We start from the raw sequence: 23197 nt of genomic DNA, 5'->3' as shown, positions 1-23197 counted from the left end.
TGCATAAGCTTTAATCGTTGACTAATATTTTGTCAAGAAATGTTACAAACCAGAATATTTAAGGAAATGCAATGTAGCTATACATTCATTTGGCTTCTCACTTCCACTACTGTGGATAAAATGAATACTTTCTCTTTTTTTAACCTCTCTTTTCACCTTAGACTTTGAATCTCTCTCCCCTGGCTTTCTACAACTTAGAAAGCCCAACTTCTTCAAGCAAGCACCTGCCCTCACCTAAGCATGTAGGCACACCCTTATCTGTGATTGCTTTCTGGTTGCTTAAAAGACTGGAGGCTACCTCTTCCTACACAGGAATCACTTCCCTGCTTCCTTTTCCTCCTCTTGATACTGGGGCCAAATTACTTTCTGTTCCACATCACTTGGCCAAATCTAGAAAACAGAAAGATTACAGCAACCTTATGCATGTTCACAGACAGTGTGCAAACATGGAGTCATTTCCATTTGGAAGCCTTTCCAGCTTCCGTTCGACAGCAATAGATTTCTCAACATGAAGGCATCGCCTGAGTTTTATGTCTTCTAACCACCCAGTCTCCTTCGATAAAATAATCTCTTTCTTTAGTTCCAAACATTTAAATAAATGCTTGAAAAATAACCCCCTGCCTTTAAGTAAAATATAATTTAGTTTCAAAGAGGCTAGCATTTCATCACAAATGTATATAGAGAGATAAGTATATAGATGTAGATAAACAAAGTCACCTAGACTGGAAATAAGACTGTAACACACTTGAAAATGGTTAATTCATATATGACTTAATTTTTATTATCTTACAATGGCACTTGCTTCTGTCTGTTATATATTTCCCATCATGCCTCTAGTCACTTCTCCCCAGACTTAAGTGACTTTGAGGCTGATACTGCCTCAAGGACAAGTGACATGCTTCATTTGTCCCCTGGTCAGTGTCCGAGCTGGTGCTGATTGCAGCAATGCTTGTTTGCCTTATGACTGGCCTGATACTTTGTCTGTCACATTTGAAGAGGCTGAGTCAGCCACCATGGCACTCATCTGGTATTTTCAGCCTCCTTCACAATGATTTCTGTAGCAATTGATGAGCTCAACCATGTGGCAGTTAGATTTGATTATTAAAATTTTTGAGCTCTCTGCATCTGTGGCCCTGCAATGTTTGTTCAATGGCACAGCCTTTTCAGAGCATGGATTGCCTCCCAGTGGATTCTTCAGAACAGGAGAACCTTAGTTCTCTCTGGGCTTTCCTGGCAGTCATGGGTACCTGTATTCACGTGCTGCTTAAGGTCATACTTCTTGCTAGGCATGGTGACTTGTGCCTGTAATCCTAGCCACTCAGCAGGCAGAGATCTGGAGGACTGCCAGAGCAAAAAGTTCACAAGACTCCATCTCAACCAATAGCTGGGTGTGGTGGTGTGTGTCTGTCATCCCAGCTGCAGAAGAAACATAAATAGGAGGATGGTGGTGCAGGCTGACCTGGGCATGAACGTGAAGCCCTATTTGAAAAATTAAGTAAAGTGAAAAAGGGCTGGGGTGTGGCTCATGTGGTAGAGCACCTTCCTAGCAAGCATGAGGCCCTGAGTTCAAACCTCAGCACCACACACACACACAATTGCACTTTTCTCATTCTTTCAGGGCTCTCAAAGGGTTGCTTTGGCCTCTTTTTCCACATGTGCACCTTTGTTGGGGCATCATATACACTTGGTTTAGATTCTAGTGCATGAACTTGTGTGTGCACATGCACGTGTGTGCCTGTGCTGTTTGTGGGGACATGCTTAAACCCAGTGAATATGAGTTGCAATGGGCCTGACTTCAAGCCGGCGTGTTGACTGCATTGTGAAATCTTTTAACTGATAGCCATGCTTTGCCAGTTGCTGTTGGGTATGACTCAGGTGCTGCTAATGACGCAGAGGTGGAGGCTGAGCTGCTCCCAGGCCTCATACCTCTGTATGAGATTGAACCATGCCGTATCATTTTCCAAATGTTTAACTCCATCTGCAGCTCAGTGCCGTTTAAATACCAAATGGTGTTGACTTTTTTCTACACTTTTCTCCTCAGTGTCTTGATGAGCCCCACCATGCTGTTCAAGCAGATCTCAGCACCAACTTGCTGTTCCCTCATGTGAATCAAAAATTTTTCACTTTGAGGGGATTTTACTGTAGCAAGGACATGGGCAATTTTTGTCCTATTACCTTGTGTTTCTGTAAAGATCATCCACACCCTCTTGCCCATGTGTTGGTTTTTAGGGCAGTGTCATAAGCTGGCTGCAGGTTCACAATGCTTGTCTTGAGGATGGTTGTAAAGTTGCTGTTCATCAGGGTGGAAAGGTGCACCGAGGGTTAATGGAACTCAGGATAGGAGGACCGGGGCATAGCTTTTCGCCTAGTAGCCATTCTTAGCATGCCCCAGTGCAACTATTTGCAGAGCCAGAGGTGCTCCTCGCATCTGAGGGAATCTGGGTGAATGGAAATTGAATAATAGCACTAACCTACCCTGTCCGCAAATCACAGAACCCTGGAAGGACTGGACATATCTGAAATGTCTCTGAGTGAGTAACAACCTGTTATGCTTGTCGTTGTGTGAGAGGAGCTGCTATGCATTGGCCTTAGTCTCAACTCCATCCCTTGTCATTCTAGTCTTCCACTTGGTTACCTTCCTTACCAACCACCCATCCGTTGTGGCCTAGCCAGCTGTCTCACTATGCTTAAACTACTCCCTCCAAGGCCTCCATGCCTATGACCTTCCTTGACTTTAGCTGGAGTGCTCACTCTGGAAACTTTTTAAAGTCTTGACTTCCACTTGTGCCCTTCCTTTCTCTTCCTGCCTCTCAGAAAGCTGCTTCTCAGCTCACTTTGAGCACTTTTCACAGGCAAGTTCTGTTCTTGGCCGCAGGCCCTTGCTGAGGAGGTCAGCCATTCTCACAGGTGATTTATCTCTGCTATGACTCACTTATCTAAAACCCCAGTGTAGAATTTGGATTCTTCATTTCCAAATGCCAGTGTATGTCATTCCGTCTTCCTGTGACCTCACCAGTGCCAGGATCTGGTCACCTTCCTTCAAAACCATCCTCACTGGAATTCAGTTATTTTCCTTGTGCCCCATCCTCCAGATCATGGGGACTCTAGTGAATGTACCCGCACACCCAAGCAGCTTGAAAGAGGAAGACCAAGAGAGCATAGCCTGTGGAAGGCAAAGAGAAGATGGAGAGTAGTTAAGTAGTAACAGGTGCTGGTGGAGGAGTCAGACTTGAGGGCTATGAGTGAAATGAGGAAATGGAGAGATACAGAATAAGTATGGACAAGATGGATAATTCACTCAAGAAATTCATCTTCAAAGAGAAGTGAGTTTGAAGATAGTTATAAGAAGGGATTCTCTCTCTTTTAATGATAGGAGAAGCTTGAGCCTGTCCAAATTTGGCAAAAGGAGTTAGAGAGAGAGAGAGGCTAAAGGGTAAAAGAAGCAGGGGAGGATATATATCACAGCAGTCACAGTGGAGAGATGTGCTCCAGACAGGGGGAGTGACACCTGGACTCCTTGCCCAGGGAAGGAATGAGCACAGATACTCATAGTGGTTGAGCAGGGTAGGCTTATTTCCCATGTGGTGCTTCCTGTTTTCTGTTTAAAGAAAGAGACAAGGTCATCTTGAGAAGAAGGTGTTAGAAATTTTCAAGAGAGTGGAAGAGGCTCAAGGAAGAAGGCTAAGGAGGCGAGGAGATCTACTAGGTGGCTTTGAGAGTCAGTTGAGGACCTTGATAGCAGCTGTGTAATGGTTTCTACTATCCTTCAGCAGCCCTGGTATTGGTGTAAGAAAGGGGACTTTTGGATTCATCCTTATTTGGAGTTTTACCTGGCAAGTGATGAGAAGAATGACTTTAGACTCAACAGGAAAGAAAGTGAAGAAAGGGGGTGGAGCTGATGAGTTTAAAAATGATGAGGACCAGGAACAGAGAGGCCAGGCTGCTGGATGAGACACTGCAGAGACCCAGATGTTGGCAGGGTGCTCAGGGACTGGGGGCTGATGACAAGAACAGTGAGGGGCCAGAGGTTGTGGCTGTCAATGAAGTGGAGAGTCTCACAAAGGATGGAGTAATGGTGGGAAGGGTATGGTCTGCAGGGCTGATCCAGGTTCCAGTAAGAGGAAGAAGGCTGTTTTGTGAGGCAGTGGAACCTTGCCAGAGGAAGAGTGAAAGGCTTAGAGGGAGAGGAGAAGTGGGATTTGGTGCCAAGAGAAAGAGGCACAAGGAAAAGACAGTTCGGTGCAAGGAATTCCATTTCAGAACGTGGGCACTATGTAGTTAGTAGGTCCCAACTGTACTTGCAGTGCTTTCCTGTGCACTCAGGTTTTGCTGGAGTCTGCTGTCTCTTGGATTAATGACATTTCAGAGCCCCTGTGTGTCTCTGGGGCCCCTGAAAGGAACTAGCTCATAAAGAAAAGCACAAGCCTTCCTGATGTTTTACTTGTACTGTCAGGCATTGCCCTTCCTACTAGCCAAACTAGTTCTTAAAACAAATGTGGGTCAGCGACTATCAGCGACCTGTCTGGAAGAGCTTTTTTACAGAGTGGTGTTGCTCAGACCTGCCTGCCATAGTAGAATCACCTGGGGTGCTTTTAATCCATTCTAATGCCTGGGGCCCAAACCAATTATGTCATAATCTCTGGGGTTAAAGACCTCCAGAGTCTGTACAATCAGTTGTCTTAAAAGCTTCCTCACTCATTCTAATGTGTGAAGAACCTTGAACACCGCAAACTTAGTAGTGGTCCCCAGCCAGCAATGTCTGTATCCTAACAATATGGAACCTCAGGCCCACTTATGACCTATGTCAGAACCAGCATGTTAGTAAGAGCTCTTCTCCCAGATGATTCCTGTGAACATGGAAGTTTGTGAAGAAGCCCTACCTTAAAACAGTGCTAATGCCTGGATCCCACTGCCAGAGGCTCTGATTTTATTGATCTGGTCTGTGCTCAGGAGTCAGGAGTTTCCCAAGCTTCAGTATTCCATATTTTCAGCAGTTTAAGATGCCTGCCTTGAGGCATCCAGCAAAGAATCCCAAAAGGTGCCCAGTGCATTTTCATTCCACTGGGTTGGTCAATTTCATCTTTGTTTAATGATTTCTGACCTTTTATTTAACTTACCAATGAACTACATTTGCTTCTCATTTGGGGGAAAAACTGCCTGTCATAAACTGGTGGCAGGAACATCATTTCTCTTCATCTTCAAAGATACTACTGGGAGGCTTGGTAACTGTTTAGACAGGAAATACTGCACAACCTAAGGCCCATTACAGAAGGACCGCTTCATTTATTTAAGAAAAAAATGGTGCGTATTGTTGGCATAGGGCCATCATTGTAGAACACCAACAACTCCTTTTAAATTTGAGAAGAGCAGCCTTCCTGAGCAGTTATTTCTCTCATCTTTTCTAAGACCTTGTTGGAAATAATACTTAAAGTACACCACAGCTTTCTTTAGGCCAACTGATTGCACAAGTCAAGAAATAGTAATTGGTTGAAATGTTGGATTACTACCATTATAGGAATTATTAAATAACAAGTGTCACTTTAGACCAGAGTTTCCAAAGTATAATCCTAGCTTAAAAGTGATTTAAAAAAAAACAACAGGCTTGACGAGTGTTAAGAATTCATTATGCTTTATGAGTTTGAAGGGAAAATTTTTTTAAGCATCACATTTAGATCATGTCACTAAGATGATTAAATAATCAAATAATCCATTTGCATGTGGGTGGTTAAATCTTATTGTTGAAGACTTTCCCCAATTTTTTGTTTCTTCTTTCAAACATATGAATCACTTTTTTGCCACTTTCAGAATGATTAAAACTACATGCAAAACCAAAAGTACTTGATTTTCAAACTCTTACAAAGAAAACTACATTAATAGTCTTTAAAAAAAATTATGCAGGCTTCAGAAGGAATAGCTTCTGATTCCAATAGATTTGGCATCAGTCTCCAAGAAAGATGATTTTTTTAACTCAACAATGAACACTTCAGTAGATTCACTACCCCATGAATGCCACAAGACCATGTTCTTTTTAGGAAGCCCAAATAAAAACATTAAGACCTGAAAAAAATTTGTCTTCTCCATGTTCTCTGAGAGGGAATGACCCATGGGACAGGTCCTGCCCACCACATTTAGGCCTCACGTGTATCTATTTAATATTTTCCTTTCTTAATAGTTCAGGCTGACAAGGGTGCTAGATTCCACCTGCGGACATGCTGAGAGTGCCTCCTAAAAACTGAGTCTGACTGTTAAAGTCAGCCAGACAATATGGTGCAGACTCCCCAGGGGGAGAAGACAGGAAGTGGTGTCTCCTAAATTGCACCAGACTTTTCAGAACTCTCTGACAATGACTGAAATCTTTGAAACCAGTTGTTACATGAGAGAGAATCCAGCTTGTTCTTTATCTAAAACCTTCAGCATTGTCCAGAGAGCCATATGGAGTGAGGTCAAATCTGTAATTTAGCTGAAACAAAATCTTATAGAAAAAATTGAATTTTATTCAACTTGTGCAGATAGATGGTTAAGACCAGGATTTGTTCCTTGTACACTGTGACCTTGTAGATTCATAGATCAGTGATGAAATTTAAAATACCATAAAATAGGGTCAGTTTAATTCTGGGTGCTCTACTTGGATATACGGTGTCTGAAACACCACAAAGATGAACCCTACGCTTAATGTTAAATGATGAAAATGACATATTCATGGAGTGAGTTGGAAGGGTGAATTGGATTTTATTATTGCAGTCCTATGTACCAGTGACTGACAAACACACAAAATGTTTTATTATTAAAATATGGGACACCCTCCTCGGTGTTTAAAATGGAAGTCAAAAGAATCACATGCTGCTGGTGGAGTGGTTCAAGTGGTAGAGCGCCTGCCTAGCAAGTGTGAGGCACTGAGTTTAAACCTCAGTACCACCAAAAAAAACTCAAAAAGAAACAGAGTCACATGCTGAACAGATCACTTCAATGGGCTCCAGGAAGAGTTCAGGCAGTAACCAACCATTGCCACTAGGTGAATTTCTACTATGTTTCCTGTTCCTATAATTGACACCTTGTACCATAAAATCATCCTTTTCCACACTGGCTGATTGACAAAATTTTCCTTTGGATGAATGCAAAGGCCCTTCTTTAGCACCCCAAATCCTGTTACAGAGGGTGCTTTAAGCTTTCTAAGATTCAAAAAAACCAAATCATTTGCCTATTCTAAATGTCTGCTTGCTTCCCACCACCCACAAGAAGCAAGCCCAAACTCTAATTCTGAAAAATCACGCCTCTGCCTTTGCTCTGACCTCATCTGGCATCACTGTCTCCCAGGCACCCACGCTTCCCTACCTTTTCACATACCATTTCCCTAAGTGGTGTTGCCCAGGCTGGAAAACTCTTGCATTTTTCAAAAGTAGCATCCAGCTTCATCTTCTCAAGGAAACCTTCCTGGAGTTGTCTTCCTGAGCCTTCTTCCCACCTTCATTCACACAACATGTGCTAACCCTGCCCCCTCCACATGCCGTCCACACTCAGTGCCTTCAATGCAGGCCTGTGGGTGGTCATCCCACCACGCGTGGTGCCTGGTACACGGTGGCCACTCCACAGAGATGACAGATGAATAAAGAATATCCATATGATCTCTCCCAAGAGCCTAGCCAAGCTAGGGCTGTATTCTTTCTTTCCCCTACTCACTTTCAAACCTGATAAAATACTGTCATTTACATTTTGCTTTGTGAATGTGTTGGTTCAGCTCTCAGAGTTCACTAACTTAAGAGTCGTAGGGACATACAAATTCCAAAATTTTACTCACTGCAGAGTCTCAGGATTTTCAATATTTACCTGAAGGCCAAAAATAGAATAGATAAGTCACAGATAACACTTAGAGTTTTGAAGTCCACTTTGCAATTTAGGGTCTCTTTTTCTAACACCAAATGCCACTCTCTAAGAAAGACTTCTCTTATTGAGTTGAATGACATGATTTGCAAATATTAAGTTTAAAGAAAGCCACAAGCTACGGAGCCACGTATTATCTTAAAATAACTGTATTATGCACATTAAAACATGTAGTTTTCCTTTCCGGTGTGATTACTTTGTTTGATCAAATTGAAAGTCAGGTTTCCTATTATGGCATTATGCCTTATTTCCTTAGACTCAATGCAATTGTTCCATTATAGCAAATAGAAGCTTGATAATGGTTTGATTTGGGTTTAATTGGAACGCTGTTTCTCAGAATACTTTACCATTCCGGTCACACATTTGATACTGTTTTTGAATAGAGACTATGGTCTGGACCACTTGTGACCCTAGGATTTGAGCATTTGGAATCCCAAAAGGTTCTCAAACCAAGGCTCAGGCTGAGGCTGAAAGGGTGCTGCTCTGCTCTCAGCCAACAGGAAAGATTTAGCTCATCACAGTCCCCATAGAAACAAAACACTGGGATAAATGGCCCCCTGGGGCTTGGTCTCAGCTTCTTTTGGGATGGGCACGCAGTTTGGAGTTTGATTACCAGGTAACACCTAGCATTGCTTCTGCTGTCTTTTTAATATGGACAGCACCAAGGCACCAATGTCTTTTTTTTTTTTTCTTAAGGCTTCCTCACGGCAATGAGACAAGAAGTAACCCGTGCCCACAAAGGCTGGGCATTGGACACAGTGACCATTCACAATGATGTTCTGCGGCAAACCAAGGAGGAAATCGTGTCACCTCCTGTGGTAGGTAAAACAGGGACAATTCTGAAGCCAGGATGAAAGTGCAAGTTTTGCTTAAAAGTGACCTTGAGTGCTCATTAAGCCCATGTGCTCTGCAGCAGGTGTTTCTTCCCTTAACCAGGAGACCTCAATGCCAAAGCCTCCTCCATCTGCCAGAGTGAGAGGTTAACAGCAAAGTCTAGCAGGCCTTGGCTCTCCCCATGCAACTTTTCTTCATAATTACAAGTTCCACTTGTGTTTGTGTAGAAAGATTTCCACTGGTCTCCAGCTACTGTTGTGGGCTCCTCACAGGATCCACTGAGAGCAGTAGAGACCAACTGGCTGGGGCCGGTTCCAGCAGTGTCCTCCTATACTATGGGACTGTGAGTGGAAAGACACCTTGCTGGGGAAGGGCAGGCACTCTGGGCCACTGTGTAGACACTGATCTGCTTGAGGAACTTGGACTTCCTTATCTGTAAAATAAGCATGACAATTGAACCTAAGTGAAGGAAGTTGTGAGAATTTAAATGGGATCACGTGGGCTTGGAGCTGGACACCCCACATAGATACTCAGTGCCCTTTTCCCTTTCTCTAACTTTCATTCCTTCATCAAATAAGAGGGCAGGTCAGATGACTTCCCGGTTCAGACTGCGTTTCCTTTCACTTAATGACCACAGTCATCTTCTCTCCAGGCTCCAATCATGAGTTCCTTATTTCCTTCTGACACCTCACCCCAGACACCATTAGCCACTGTATTTCCACCACCCTGTCTTCAAGATAATTTAGAGTCTTTCTATTTTGTGCCTCAAGGTTCTTCCAGTTCTACCTCTTATGGAATCCCAAAGTCACTTCCCCATTTGTAGGTATTTGTTACAGAAGCACCGGCCTCCTGGTGTCAAATCTGTATTTTTTTTTTTAAATATCTGTAATTGTTTCCTAAAATATCACACACTGGGTAGCCAAAAGCAACAGAACTTTATTCCTTCACAATTTAGGAGGCCAGATGTCCGAAGTCAAGGTATTAGCAAGGTTTAGTTGCTTCTAGAGGGAGGCTCTGGGGATGAGTCTTGTTCCATTCCTTTCTCCTAGCTTCTGATGGTTGCTGGCAATCCTTAGCAGTAGGTTGACTTGTGGCTGCGTCATTCCAGTGTCTGCCTACATTGTCACAAGCATTCTTCCCTATCTGTATCTCCATGTGTCCTCTCTTCTTATATTGGACGTCATAGTGGATGTAGGGCCTACCCTAACCTGGTGTGTCCTTGTCTAAACCAGTTACATCTGCAAAGTCCTCATTTCCAAACAGTTGCATTCGGAGGCTCTGAATTGATACTATTCCAGTCTGCTGCACCTTCTAACTATGACTCTTAGGGTCCTGAGACTAAAAGGACCCTGGAGAAAGATTTAGTTTACTATAGGATGACTCTAGTGGTCACCTTGTTCTTGGAGGTAATTGTCCACCATTAAACTAATAATGGGAAGTCTATGTCTTGATTTTCTGGGACTGATCATGATTTCACTGTCAAACCACGTGCCTCCTTTGTGGTTCAAAAACTATGGTTCTCCCACTGTTAGCCCACCGAGGGATTCCAGGAAATGCTTTGCAGCTAATCCCCAGTCCTTTATTATAATCTACACTATTTCCCTTTACCTGATCTTCACTGGAAATGGATAAATGGTCACCAGCTTCTCCATAAATACAGTTTATGAACTTGCATGATTATTGGAACTTCCCTGCGATTCTCTCTGGCCCTTTCTTTTTATAGTGAGTACATGTTCTGTGGCTCCCCAGTGCCTGCAAGATAAAGTTCACACTCTTCATCTTGGCATCCATAGTCAAGCCCTACCTTATTTTATAACCACTGAACCCTCTGCTAAATTTAATGCTTGGGCTTCTCCACCCATCCTGCCTTTCTTTGTAGCTTTGCCTAGGATGGCTGCCCTCTCTCCTCTGTCTTTCCAAATTCAGCCCAACATTCAGGGCTCACTTAAAGACTGGCCCCTCCACAAAAGCCCCTAAGCATTCCAGCCCACCTGACCTTTTTATTCAGAAGTCCAGAACTAACTGTTCATCACGCGGCTCCATTAATAAGTGTCTACTACTATGCAGTTTGGGTATTTTAATTTTTATTTCCCTGTTGGTGTGTATCTTATCTCTCCCATGTACGGTGAGAACCATACATGGTCCAACTGCATGAGAAAACACTGGGGAGGAGAGTCCCACTTTGCAGAAAAGCTCTCTGTTCCTTGCTCCTTCATGCCCCCCTTGGAGTACCATGCCAGGCCTCTGGGGGTGCTCTAATTCCACTTCGTCCTATGGCTGAGATGGAGTTGAGCCACAGGTGGGCTTGGCCATTGTAGCCTGAGACCCCACGTGGCACCAGCTGAGATCTTTTGGGGACTTTGGAGATGTTCAACAGTTCCATTGCCTAGGCGGGCCACCCCCACTCTCCAGTAACCAATAGCAAGACATTTCTACTGTGCTGCTAGCCTCCCTATATTCACAGGGGGAAATGAGGCCCAATATTTCACTAATGTGATGTGTTTTCTTCTTCTGGTAGCATTTTAGGACTGCCATACGTTTTCTTTCCAAACCAACAAACCTTTATTGCAATAATGGATGCCCATCTTGAAGCTTTTTTTTAAAAATCCTATTCCCTTGCACTTGACTCTTCCAGGAAGGTGTATATATTTATGGACTTTATATGGACGGAGCAGGCTGGGACAGGCGCAACGGGAGGCTCACAGAATCCACCCCCAAGGTGCTCTTCACGCAGCTGCCTGTACTTCACATCTTTGCCATTAACTCCACGGCACCCAAGGACCCCAAGCTGTACGTATGTCCTATTTACAAGAAACCCAGGCGAACTGATCTGACATTCATCACTGTGGTATATTTGCGAACAGTGTTGTCCCCAGATCACTGGATCCTGAGAGGAGTGGCCCTCTTGTGTGATGTCAAGTGAGTTCATTTCCACCTGCAGGGGCACAGGATGCCACATTGATGGCCATGCTACTAAGAGACTCAGCCATGTGTGTCTTTCCTCCCTGATAACTGCATCGTTATTCTTGCTCAATTAAAAGGCTGACATCCTTCTTGTTGCTTTTGAGTTGTTTCTTCCTCTCCTATCAGTATTCAAAAAGATGATTCTGAATTCATGCTTTTTATTCCAGGAAATCAAATTCTGTTCTAATTACTTTTTTAAAATATAAAAATCCTGTCTTCATGTTAGAATCACTGTGGAAGGTTTACATTTTGAAAATCTAAAACCAAGTGTCAATAGGATGCATCCTGAAAGGAGCATCAGAGATGAAAACTTCTTAAATGGAAGGCACGCTCCCTTGAAGAAAACCCACGCACCTCTGCGTTTGTGCTGAGGCGTTGTCTTTGGCTCTTTTGAGTTTTCTCTTCTCCCAATACTTGTGAAGTGGAATCTGGAAGGTCCAGGCAAGAGTCCTGAAGGTGGTACAGCTGAGGGTTGGGGGATCAAAGGGGGGGGAAGTGCTCGCAACAGGAAATCCACTGGGGTGGTTCTCGTTATTTATTTTAATTCTAATATTTGATTTTGTAGCGTGCTTTTGACTCCCTGGCTTACCCTCTCAGCCCCAATTCAACAGGAGATCATGAAACACATTTCTAGGCAGCAAATGGAGAAGGAAAAACAAACTCCATCAAGCGAAATTAGGTTATGTGCTGAATGTCTTCTAAAGCAGAGTCTTTAAAAAGTGAAGCGATTTCTTACTCTGTAGTTAGTCTGAAACTCCGTATGAACCTTTATTTCCTGCTAAAGGAAATTGTCAATTTAACGAAACATATGGAGCCCTCTCTTGAAGGCTCCTGCTGCCTCAGGATAGTGAAGTGAACTTTACTGGTCTTCTCATCTGGAATCCTTTAGCCTGCCCCCAGCTAAACCCACCAACTTCATTGCCTCTAGACCTATTCAGTGTCAAAACCACAGAACTTTTTAAAAAAAATAATAAAATAGCCAAACCCTTATCTCTAGTGTTTTTTCGCACTTCCCATGACCAAGACACACACTAAAGCAACAGCAGTATTTTCTGGGATGACTGTTGTCTTGAACAAGGCTAGAATTTGGAAGCACCTTCCAGTCTGGGTGGGCAAAAGGAAGAAGGTGCCCCAGCATTACAGAAAGCCTGCAGTTTCCAAAATAAAACACACAAGGCAAATGCATAATCTAAACCCCGGGATACCATGTAAGGTTTTCAGAGAATAGTGGTTAGGTCCAATGTTCTCTAATGATTTGAATGTCTTGGGAAAAATGAGAAAGAGCTGGAAAGAGATGAATTTAGCAAAAGTCATTGATTAGACTGCTTAAAGCCACATGAGTACCATTTCCTGGGCAACTCTGCTGTGGTTGATTATTTTGCTCCAAGTCAACACAGAGGAGAGAAAGAGATGGGCACTGAGGCCCAGCCAGGATGGGCACTTGGGCAGTGTCTCAAAATGGGCTCCTTTATGGTGAATATTTCTCAGCTCCTGAGTTGGCTAGGGCCCAATTCTGTTTTCTTTTTCTGGGTTTAGTAAATGGTTTCCTTAGACATTTTGAGCCATTGAACTTGCATAAACACATAACCATTTTCTCTGAAAAATTGTTGCTCTTTCACTAATTACATAATTTGCTACAATTGAGTGAGGGAGACCCAGCGAGCATAAAAGAGCAAAGGGTGGAGGATGAGATAGTTAAGCCAACTGAAGCTGGGAGAGGCAGAACAATTTTTTCCTTCTTGGAATCAGTCCACATCTCTTTTTGGTCTCAGTGAAATGAGCAATGAGATTTATCCCTTCATTGATTTAAAATGTTATTTTATCTTGGATTTACATAAAAATAAAACCAAAAGAAAAGAGTCCAGAGATACAGCCTCTAAAAGCAATTGGTCTTATGGGTAGTGTTGAATAAACAAGGCATCCTCTGCTATTGGAGACCTCAGATGAAATAGAGGACTGAATTCAATAGGGGACCATAGTTGGAGGGGCAGTGTGACTCTGGGTTATGGCAAAGTTCAAAGGTTAAGGAAACCCAAGGTTGAAGGACGAACTTGAGGACAAGGTAGCATTTCCGTTGGGTCTTAAACTTTTCACAGACATCATAAAGACTGTAGATGAGTATGTTCTAAGGAAGGACACAGCACAGAGGAGAGGAGTATAAAGATGGGAAACTGCATGGAGTGGCCAGAGACATGCCAGAAAGAACCTTCAGGAACTTTGCATTGCCTAGATCACACACTCCAAAGACCAAAGCCCTCTGTGAGATGGCCTGAGACAAAACTGCGTCGTCACCCCACCTGTCACTTGCTCAGTTGCTTCTGTCACTAGGACTATTTGATGCTCCCTGAATTTCACTCTCATCTTACTCCCTGACCACAGAAAACCCTTTGTGTGGAGCAACTGGAACAGTCAGACCTGGCTAGCGGCAATGAACAATGGCACAACCATTTCAGAAAACAGTCGGGCAGTTTCTTAAAAGTAAAACGTGTATCTACCTAAGACCCAGACATTTTACTCTTAGGCATTTGCCTAGAAAAAATGAAAGCTATGTCCATACAAAGGTTCTCACATGAATGTTTATAGAAGCCTTGTTTGGAATAGCCAATAGCCAACAACTGTAAACAATCCAAATGTCAATCAACAAGTGAATAAAATGTGATATATCCACACAATAGAATACTACTGGAACAACAAAAAGCAGACCATTGCTGCACACTGTAACCTGGATGAATCACAAAATAATTATGCCAAGTGAGAAAAAACAGACAAAAAAGTAGATAATGTATGATTCTATAAAATTGTAGAAAATGCAAAACAACCTATAGTGAGAGAAAGCAGAGCAGGGTTTTTTGGGAAGAGGGAACAGGAAACAGATTGCCAAGAGGCAGGTGGAAATGTTGGAGGGATATATTTATTCTCTTGCCTATGAGGATGTTCTCACAGGTATCAAACTTACCAAGTAGTAAGCTTTTAGCATATACAGCTTATTGTACTTCCATAAAGCTGTAAAGGAAAACTTTTAGCACATCACCTGACCCTTTCTTGGCCCTTGGTGAGACCTCCTTGACCCTTTCTTCCTCACCCAGGCAGAATTCACCATTCTTTCTGCATTTCACTTGTAACTGAATTTAGCAATTTTAATACTAGGATTTCATTACTTATGTCTATCTCCCCACTCTATAGCAAGCTTCTGGAAGGCAGAGTCTGTCTTTTGAGCACCCCAATAAGTATTGATGGAATGAAAGAATAAAGTAGCTCAACTTGACTGTAGGTCAGCAATGGGGAAGGAGGGAGTACTGGGTGAGGTAAATGTTGGGAGGGTTTAGAATACCACACAGGACAATGGGGAGCCATTAATGGTTCTGGACTGAGTAGATCAGTTAGAAGGCCAGACAAGGCAAAATGAAGACTGGAACCAGAGAGCTAACAATTAATTAGAATGAAAGTAAAGCAAGTCATTTAAAAGATGGTACACAGGTAAAATCTGGATATTCAAAAAACTGAGTTGAGGTGAAGAATAATCAGAGAGTATAAAGATAGAGCAGTTTATAACCTGAAGAGTCCAGCTGAATGTCATTAAAATTTTGGGAAGATAGCTGCTTTTCTTGCCAAGCATTTATTTATTTTTATTGTTTTATTATTCATATGTGCATACAATGCTTGGGTCATTTCTCCCCCCTGCCCCCACTCCCTCCCTTACCACCCACTCCGCCCCCTCCTCTCCCCCCCACCCCCTCAATATCCAAGCATTTATAAATTACTGCCAAAGTCTCCAAAGAAAGCTCACCATCACTCACAGTGTGATCTCTACCTCAATGATAATGTGGTATTAAGGAATCTAGACACTGGTCTAGCACCTGGTGGGAATTAACTTGTGTGATCCCTGTACCAGCCCAAAGGGGTCAGTACTGTTTTTATCATGTCTACTTTGCGGATGAAGACAATTGAGGAACAGATGTGCTAAGACCTTGCCCAGCTTCTCCAGCTGACAAGTGACAGAGCTGAGGTCTGTACTCAGGCTGAATGCTACCTACCCATGCTCAGATGAGCTCTGCAAGTCAGCACTGGATTTTTATAAAGTCAGACCCCAATGGCACGGACCTCTAAAATGCATAGTTGTGCATAGAAAGCCCTGTGTCTGTGTTTCCCTGACTTGTTAATTTGGGCAGCTTTCAATGTCTGTACATAAGACATACAGCAAATTCAGGGCCTTTGAAGAGAACCAGTGGGTTGGTTTTAACACACTTTTTCTAGGCTTTTTGGAACATTCTACACCAGTGGGTACATTGTAAAATAATTGAATGGACTGTGGCTGGAGAAATTAGCCCTAAACTCCAAGTGAGAAGACATGGGATATAAGGTCCTGAGACACAGGCCCAGCAGGGCTGCCTTCTTGTCCACATGTAAAAGAAGAAAAAGTAATTAAAATGTTACCTTAAAGTAACTGGAGTTACCGTCAGGAAGGGAAAAAAGAACGAGCGTGTAAAAGAAAAAAAATCACTGACTTAAATGAAATAAAAAATGAAGTAGCTATGGAGATCCTTTTGATTTTAAAAGGTCCTGAAGCCTCACAGTTAAAGCAATTCGGTGACTTTAACCTTGAGGTCTAACAGAATTTCTAACATTGGATATTTTTTGTAAAGGTTAAAAACCCTTTAATCTTTAGACTAATAGGAAAGAATTGAAGATACAGCAGTTAGAAAGATGCTGCCTGGCGACACTCTAGTTAGGACTCACGGAATACACTCAGAAATGTGCACGAATGCTGAATGATAAGGATTCCGCCAAGGTCTCTCCATGGCTTGTTTTGGTTTGTGTGCTTTTCTAGGTTTGATAAAATGGTCCACCCCTTAAAAACACTGAAAACCTTGCTTCTTCCCCGTCTTAGGTGAGGTTCTCTGGAAACAGAGGTAGGGATTTGTGCACGGGGTTCCCCAACAGTGCTCCAGGGGTACAGCTCCTGTGGGGAGTGGAGGAAGTCACACTGCAGTCACAGCAAGCAGTGGAGGGGAGATGGCCCTGCACAAATCTGTGTGGGCTGCAGGCTGTCCTACACGGGGCAAGGGACCAGGCAGCCGGAAGGCGATCATAACCAACTCTCTGCAGCCAGGAGGGCAGCCTAGGGCCCAAGGGGAATCTGGACTACCAGGCATCCATGCCACTGCCTTCCTTCCTCCACACCCCCTTTTTCTTCTCATCCCCTTCCCCACCTCCTTCGATTTCAAAATAAATCACAAACCTGTTTTTTCCCTCGCTTCCTCTTTATGCTCTCTGCTCAGAGATCTTCATAACTTAGAGAGTATATGCGACATCTGTGCACAGATTCCATAATGCAGAAAGCTTTCCAGAACATCTAAACTCTGAACTGCTGAGAGCTTTCCAGAATGTCTGAAGTGGCAAACGAGACCTGAGGGACGTGTGAGTTCTGTCCCTTCTGAGAGGCTGGAGAAGAAAGTCTGTCTGAGGGAGGCTCCAGCCTGACCAGAGTTTCAGGACAGATTTTGGATAAGACTCCAAACACAATGACAACTAAAGTCTGAAAGCCTCCATTCTTAATTGCTATTTTTCTCAGAGCCATAAATTCCCTAAGAATTTTTGAAGGATGGAGTTGTATTTTGCCTTACAAAAATTACTTACACACCTTGAGTACATAGAGAAAATCTAGTCAATTCTGCCTCTATATTCCGAGACTGGGCTTCCACTGCAAAAAGAAACAGAGGTCTTTGAACACTCAAGTCTTGATTTACATACAGTCTTCTGAGATGAAGCATTACTGTGTAGTAATGCTCAAGAAATGAAAAGGGTCTCCATTTATCCCAAATCAGTGCTATCCTCCTGAGCCCATTTCATTTTCTCCCAAAAAAGCCAGGAACGAGGAGCCCACAGCTCTCCTCCAGGGTTTGCAAAATCACCTTTCTTGGGAATATGGGATGTGGCAGGATGACTGTCACAGTTGTTTCTTTCTAAGCAGTTGTAATTGAACAGGTGTCCTTGGGTGTTGTGGAAATGCCTCTCACTTCCCACATGTGTTGCTTCGGCAGCTCTTCATTAAAGCACCTCCTCGATATTTCCAGGCAAAGTCCTCATTTGACTGGGTGCACATGTTCAATGCTTGAGCCTCTACTTCCCTGGCTCCTTCCCAGCTTCCTCAACATGGTGTTTATGAATGTGAGGACTTCTTTCCAGTCTCCCAGCTGACAGGGGACTTCATCCTGTGTTCCAGGGATAAAGACACCCATCTGTCCTTTGGTTTCCATGTATGCTTTCCTGATTATGCAAACCCTCTGTCTTCTATTGTTCCTGTTTTATTGTCCCCTCTAAATGACATCCGGTGTCTTCTCATGATAGAACCTGAAAGAGAGGTCACAAGAGAAATAGAAAATGCTCTCCTCTCTCTCTCTCTCTCTCTCTCTCTCTCTCTGCAGAGCTGGAAACTAGCTGTTTGATGTGTTTAGTGAGACTACATCAGCTTCGTCTCGATGTGTCATCCCCTCTCCTGGGGAAAGCAGTCACTTTAGTTTTTTTCCATGTTTATGGAATTTTTTTAGAGACTAGACTTGCTTTTTCTGCCTCATCTGCTTTCTCAGAAAGCTGGCACCGACTGCCAGTATTCAGCTGTAGCATTCGGTGGTGGGTCCCACATTTCCCTGTCTCTGCTCTGCCCAGGAAACTCTGCCCAGGGATGAGCAGGTGATTTGCTCACTGGACATTGTCCTTACCTCTTGTGTGCACCTGCCCACTGCACCCTGGGGGAAGAGGCAGGGAGGGCAGGACTGACGCCACGCCTAAGCGGAAGTTCATGCCCATGCCCTTCCTTCACAGTCCTCACTGCAGGAGCCCTGCTAGGGGAGAGTGGTGGCCCCCTTCAGGTCCACAGGGCACCTCTCTCAGAGCCAGTCTGGATGCCCCTCTGTTGGCTTCCTCTCATCTAGGCAGAGGAGTATGCTGTCTGAAGGAAGCAGAGGGTACAAGTGGGAAGGGACCAGAGTGCTGCTATTCCTTTCTCATGACATCTTTCCAACAGTCCTGGACTGACTCTGGTGCCTGTGTTGCAAGATGGCACCATCAGCCTCACATGCCACGCATCCCCCTCAGTGAAGTGTGTGAGCATCTCCACTCTTCTAGGGAAAAATGAGGGGAAGTCCAAGTTCCTTCAACACTCAGTTGACTTGACTTTGCCTCCAGCATCTTTTTGGGACTTGACTGACATGTGATGTGCAGGTGTCAGCCCCACCCAACCCCAAGGAGTTCAGGCTACCCCTCACTCCATTCTCATCATCCATGCTGTGATGTAGATGTCTCTAGGTCAATTTATGTATTAATTTGTCACTTGCTGCATAATATTTAGCACTGCGATAAAAAACAAATAAGCCAATCCTATAAGGAATTGATTTTCCCTTCCACATCTGTTCATGAAGACATAAATCTAAAGTTTTGCTACTTTAAAAGCCTCCAATGCAAATATAATCTAAAATTGCTAGGCTTTAAAGTTGGGCTTTTCTGTCAAAAGATGTTTATAGACCCGATCCCTGGAGCCTGGCCACTCATCTTCTGCCTCCAGGCTCCAAGACATTGATCACCTCTAGAGATCCACTCCGAGTCATCACAAAGAGACCTATGGTGTAGTATGGCTCTTGCACACTGTAAACTCTGTACCAACCCTGAGGACAGAAGCAAGAGTGACCCTGGCATGGAGTGGACTCTGCCCTCAGGTACACAATATGGCAGAAAACATCAATTGTGCCCACAAATCAGCACGTAAACCAGGAAGTGGTCACTGCCCTAAAGACGAAGTGTTGTGTGTACACAGAGGGGAGAAGAGCTGGACTTTGCTTTGGAAGGACTGAGAGAAAGGAGAATTTAGACTGAGCCATGAGGGATGGAGGGGATTTGACCACTGAAACATAGCAAGAGGAGCACTCGAGGAGGAGACAGCAACAGCGAATGCAGGCAGGGGGAAGGCTAGGAAGAAAGGCTGCCAACACCGGGCAGTGGAGCCTCAAGGACATTGTATGGTTGTAACAATTCCTTGACTTTTGGCAGTTTCCAAAGGCCTTCCAATGCTTTAGCCCACTGATGTTCACAACAGTTCTGAAAGTCAGCAGAAGTGGGGATCATCACACAGATGAGAAAAGTGAGACTCAGAAAATAAAGGCTACTTGCTCTGGGATAAGGTACATTAGCAAAAGAACCAGGATGAAAATTCAGTTCTTGCAGCACCCTGACCAAGACCCTGCTCCTAAGCCAGAGGGAAGTAGCAAGACTTAGTAGCTTGTGCGTTTTGTGTCCATTGCTTTGCTTTGGGGATTATTTCACTGATTATTCTTGCGTAAAGGCAACACCCCTGGATACTCTGGCACAGGTTAAGGTACTCCTGTAGGAGACTTGGGGAACAGTGTTTCCAGATGTCAGAGCTGCCAGTCTTGCACTTGGTATCAAAGGTGGCTTTGGCAAAGCTGACAGAGGTATGGCAGTTTTCAAGGCCTGCCCGTGGCGGCGGCATTCTGGACACAAGAGGCCAGGACAATGGAGGGGAACAGCACAAGGCACAGGAGCTTAGTGCTGACTATGGCACCACATTGAACTTGCTAATCTTCCTCCCCACAGTCCAGCTCCTCCAGGATGACAGAGGGTGTGGCAGCCTGATTGTCCTGCAGTTGGTAGTGGGTGTCACTCAACACTCAGACTGACCTTATCACTGTAGTCCCTGATGGTGACAATCGCCTTGAACCTGGTTCACTGGCCAACCCATCTGATTTTTCACAAGCATAATCTTCAGAACCTTGACCTTGAGAGCCAGCCTCAGGGAAAAGTCAGTGATCTCAAACTCCTTGATGGGTAAGGACCTGAGTTTCAGGTGCTCCTTCAGTGCTGGCATCATCGCTTCTGTCATTTTCTCAGAGATGGTGTTTGATTTGAATTAATGGGTTGCCAGCAGGTGGCACTATTTGGGAGGTTCTAGAGACTGAAGGAGGTGGGGACTAGCTGAATCAGTGGGTCACTGAGGGTGGGCCTTCGAAGATTAAACCGGGATACCCTTCTCTCTCTCTCTCTCTCTCTCTCTCTCTCTCTCTCTCTCTCTCTCTCTCTCTTTCTCTCTCTCCTGTTCACCAGGAGGTGAAGAAGCTCCTTTACCATACACTTCTGCTGCCATGATGTTCTGCCCAAGCAGCCATAGACGGAACCCTCTGAAACCTCGAGCAAAATAAATCTTTCTTCCTTTAAGTTGCTTATGTCAGGTATTTTGTCCCAGCAACGAGAAAGCTAACTAATCCAGATGTGTTTGTGCTTTTTCACAAGCTGTCCTATTTGGAATTAATTCCCCACGGAGCTCCCCCTGAGAGGACCTGGATGGTGTAGGTTGGACTTCTGAGCCATTAGGTGCTGTGGAGTTCATCAGCTTTGTTTGCCATCCCGTTTGGCAAATGAGCCAGAAACCAGAGCATCGCTGAGAACACTGGGGATGAGGACTTTCAGAACGGGGAAGGAAGTGACTCTTGAGCTGCCCTTGAGAAGGGAAAGAATGAGGAAGATGGGGTTCTTGGGAAATGACCCCTGCTGGGCAGAGCCACAGGTCCCCTCAAGGCCTGGCCCAGTGGTCAGACCAGGATAACAGAGGGAGACCTAGGGCTTCCCTAGCCACAGGCCAGTCTTAATTTCTGATATTACCACGTCACAAGTCAGACAGGACTAAGAAATGATTGGGGACTGGAATGGGAACTTCTGGACCATGCTTCTGTGGAAACACTTGCAGTCCTGGGGGACTACAGGAATTCCAGCTGGATCCAGGGTCTGATGATACTTGAGAACCAAGGCCAAGTGTGCCAGCTGCAGAGAGGGACTGACCTGGGTTTGTTTTCTTTTATTTAGGAGAACGGAGGGGGTGGACATGAATACTTTTCATTCAGAACCAGAGGAGGCAATTTCGTGTGGCTAGTAAGAGTGAGTGAGAAGCCAGAGGTGCTGGAGTCCTGCCTGCCCTGAGAGCTCCTCCTTCCTTGACTTGGGGGACTCTGGAGAAGCCTTGTAGGTAACCCTGCTACCTGAAGGCCAGTGACAGCTCCCCAGTCCCCAGAACCAGAGCCATTCTTTTCAGAGAAAATCCTGGCACCCTGCTGGCTCTGTTTCCTCTCTAGGCTGGTTTGAGGGACTCACAAGGAGGGAAACAGCTGAGGGTTTCTCAGCTGGCCTGTGGGCCAGTTAGCATGTTGGCCTGGGGAAAATTCTCACTTTTGACTCAGGTTGATGTTGGTTTCATTTCTCATTTTGGTCACGGTGGGTTTCTCAGTCATGACAGAGGTGCTGAAAGGCTACACAATGAGAAGGCCCCTGTGTGACACTTCTTTTTCATTTGATTTCTGAATGTGTGAGATCTGGCACATTTTTCGCATGAGAGCTTTAATTCTGTGAAGAGGCAGTGTGGCTCCGTCAGTGACTGCCCCCTCCCCAGCTTCTTTCCAGAGAAAAATGCAGACGGTGTGGAATGCTGGGGGTGAGCAGTAATGAAGGGCCAGCAGGTTAAAAACAACCAAGTTTGCTCCCTGGGCCCAGGAGCCACAGCCACACAGGCCCAAAATCCCCTGTCTGATACTGTGATCCTCAGACAGAGGTGACAGGTGACAGCGCAGGAGGGGAGGAGCCCCATGCTCATCATTGCAGCAGCACAGAAGGGAAGCCCTAGGCCTGACTAACTGGCCTTGCAGATAGGCCCTGTGGCACATGCCAGCTGGCTTCTCTAGGGTAGACAAATGGCAGGGACAACCAGGTCCCAAATCTCAGTGGCTTAACACATTGCAACCCAACCAATGTGGGTCTGCAGGAGGCTCCATGCCACACAGTCAATCAGGAACCCAGGTCCTATCTTGTGGTCCCAGTATCTTCTGGGCATGGGCGTTCTCCACTGATCACCTGTGTCTCACACAGCAGATGGAGGAAAAGGGCAAGAATGTTTATGGGCCAGGCATGGAGGTGACTCTATCACTTTCCTCCACAATCCACTGGGCACATGAAACCCCAATGGAGACTGAGAAGTGTGGTCTCAATGTTTTATGGGTCAAAGTGTCTGTCACTCCAAAAAAATATCTTAATGTCCCAACTCCCAGTACCTCAGTACCCTGATTTGGAAGTAGGGTCTTTACAGAGGTAATCCACTTAAAGTGAGGTCCTTGCACAGGACCCTGTTCTAAGATGTTCTAAGATTTGTGTGTGGCGATACTGGGGGTTGAACTCAGGGCCTTATGCTTACTGGGCAGGTGCTCTAACACTTGAGCCACTGCACCAGCTCTTTTTGTGTTGGTTATTTTTGAGATAGGATCTTGTTTTATGCTAGGTCCAGTCTGGACCACGATCCTCCTATTTGTGCTTTCCCATGTAGCTTGGGATGATGGACATGTGCCACTGTGGGAGGGGGGGTCTCATGAATTTTTTTTGCCAAGACTGGCCTCAAGCTATGATGCTCCTGATCTCTGCCCACTATGCAAAAATCAAGGAGCACCTGAGACTGCTAGAAAGTAGGAGAGAG

General features: G+C 44.6%; 1 protein-coding gene across 1 annotated transcript in view; it reads left to right on the top strand.

Moving 5' to 3' along the window:
* Dnah8 (dynein axonemal heavy chain 8) overlaps positions 1-11765 on the top strand; it is a 343384-nt gene extending 331619 nt beyond the window's left edge. Inside the window, exons 92-93 of the mRNA XM_074082285.1 lie at positions 8575-8696; positions 11348-11765. Coding sequence (XP_073938386.1) covers positions 8575-8696; positions 11348-11635 — 410 coding nt within the window. The 3' untranslated portion in view covers positions 11636-11765. The remainder of the gene's footprint in view (positions 1-8574; positions 8697-11347) is intronic.
* Positions 11766-23197: the final 11432 nt, after the last annotated feature.

The sequence above is a fragment of the Castor canadensis genome, chromosome 8 (assembly GCF_047511655.1).
Source record: "Castor canadensis chromosome 8, mCasCan1.hap1v2, whole genome shotgun sequence".
Taxonomy (NCBI): domain Eukaryota; kingdom Metazoa; phylum Chordata; class Mammalia; order Rodentia; family Castoridae; genus Castor; species Castor canadensis.
The sequence above is the reverse complement of the archived record's forward strand: the minus strand, read 5'-3'. Positions and strand labels throughout refer to the sequence as shown.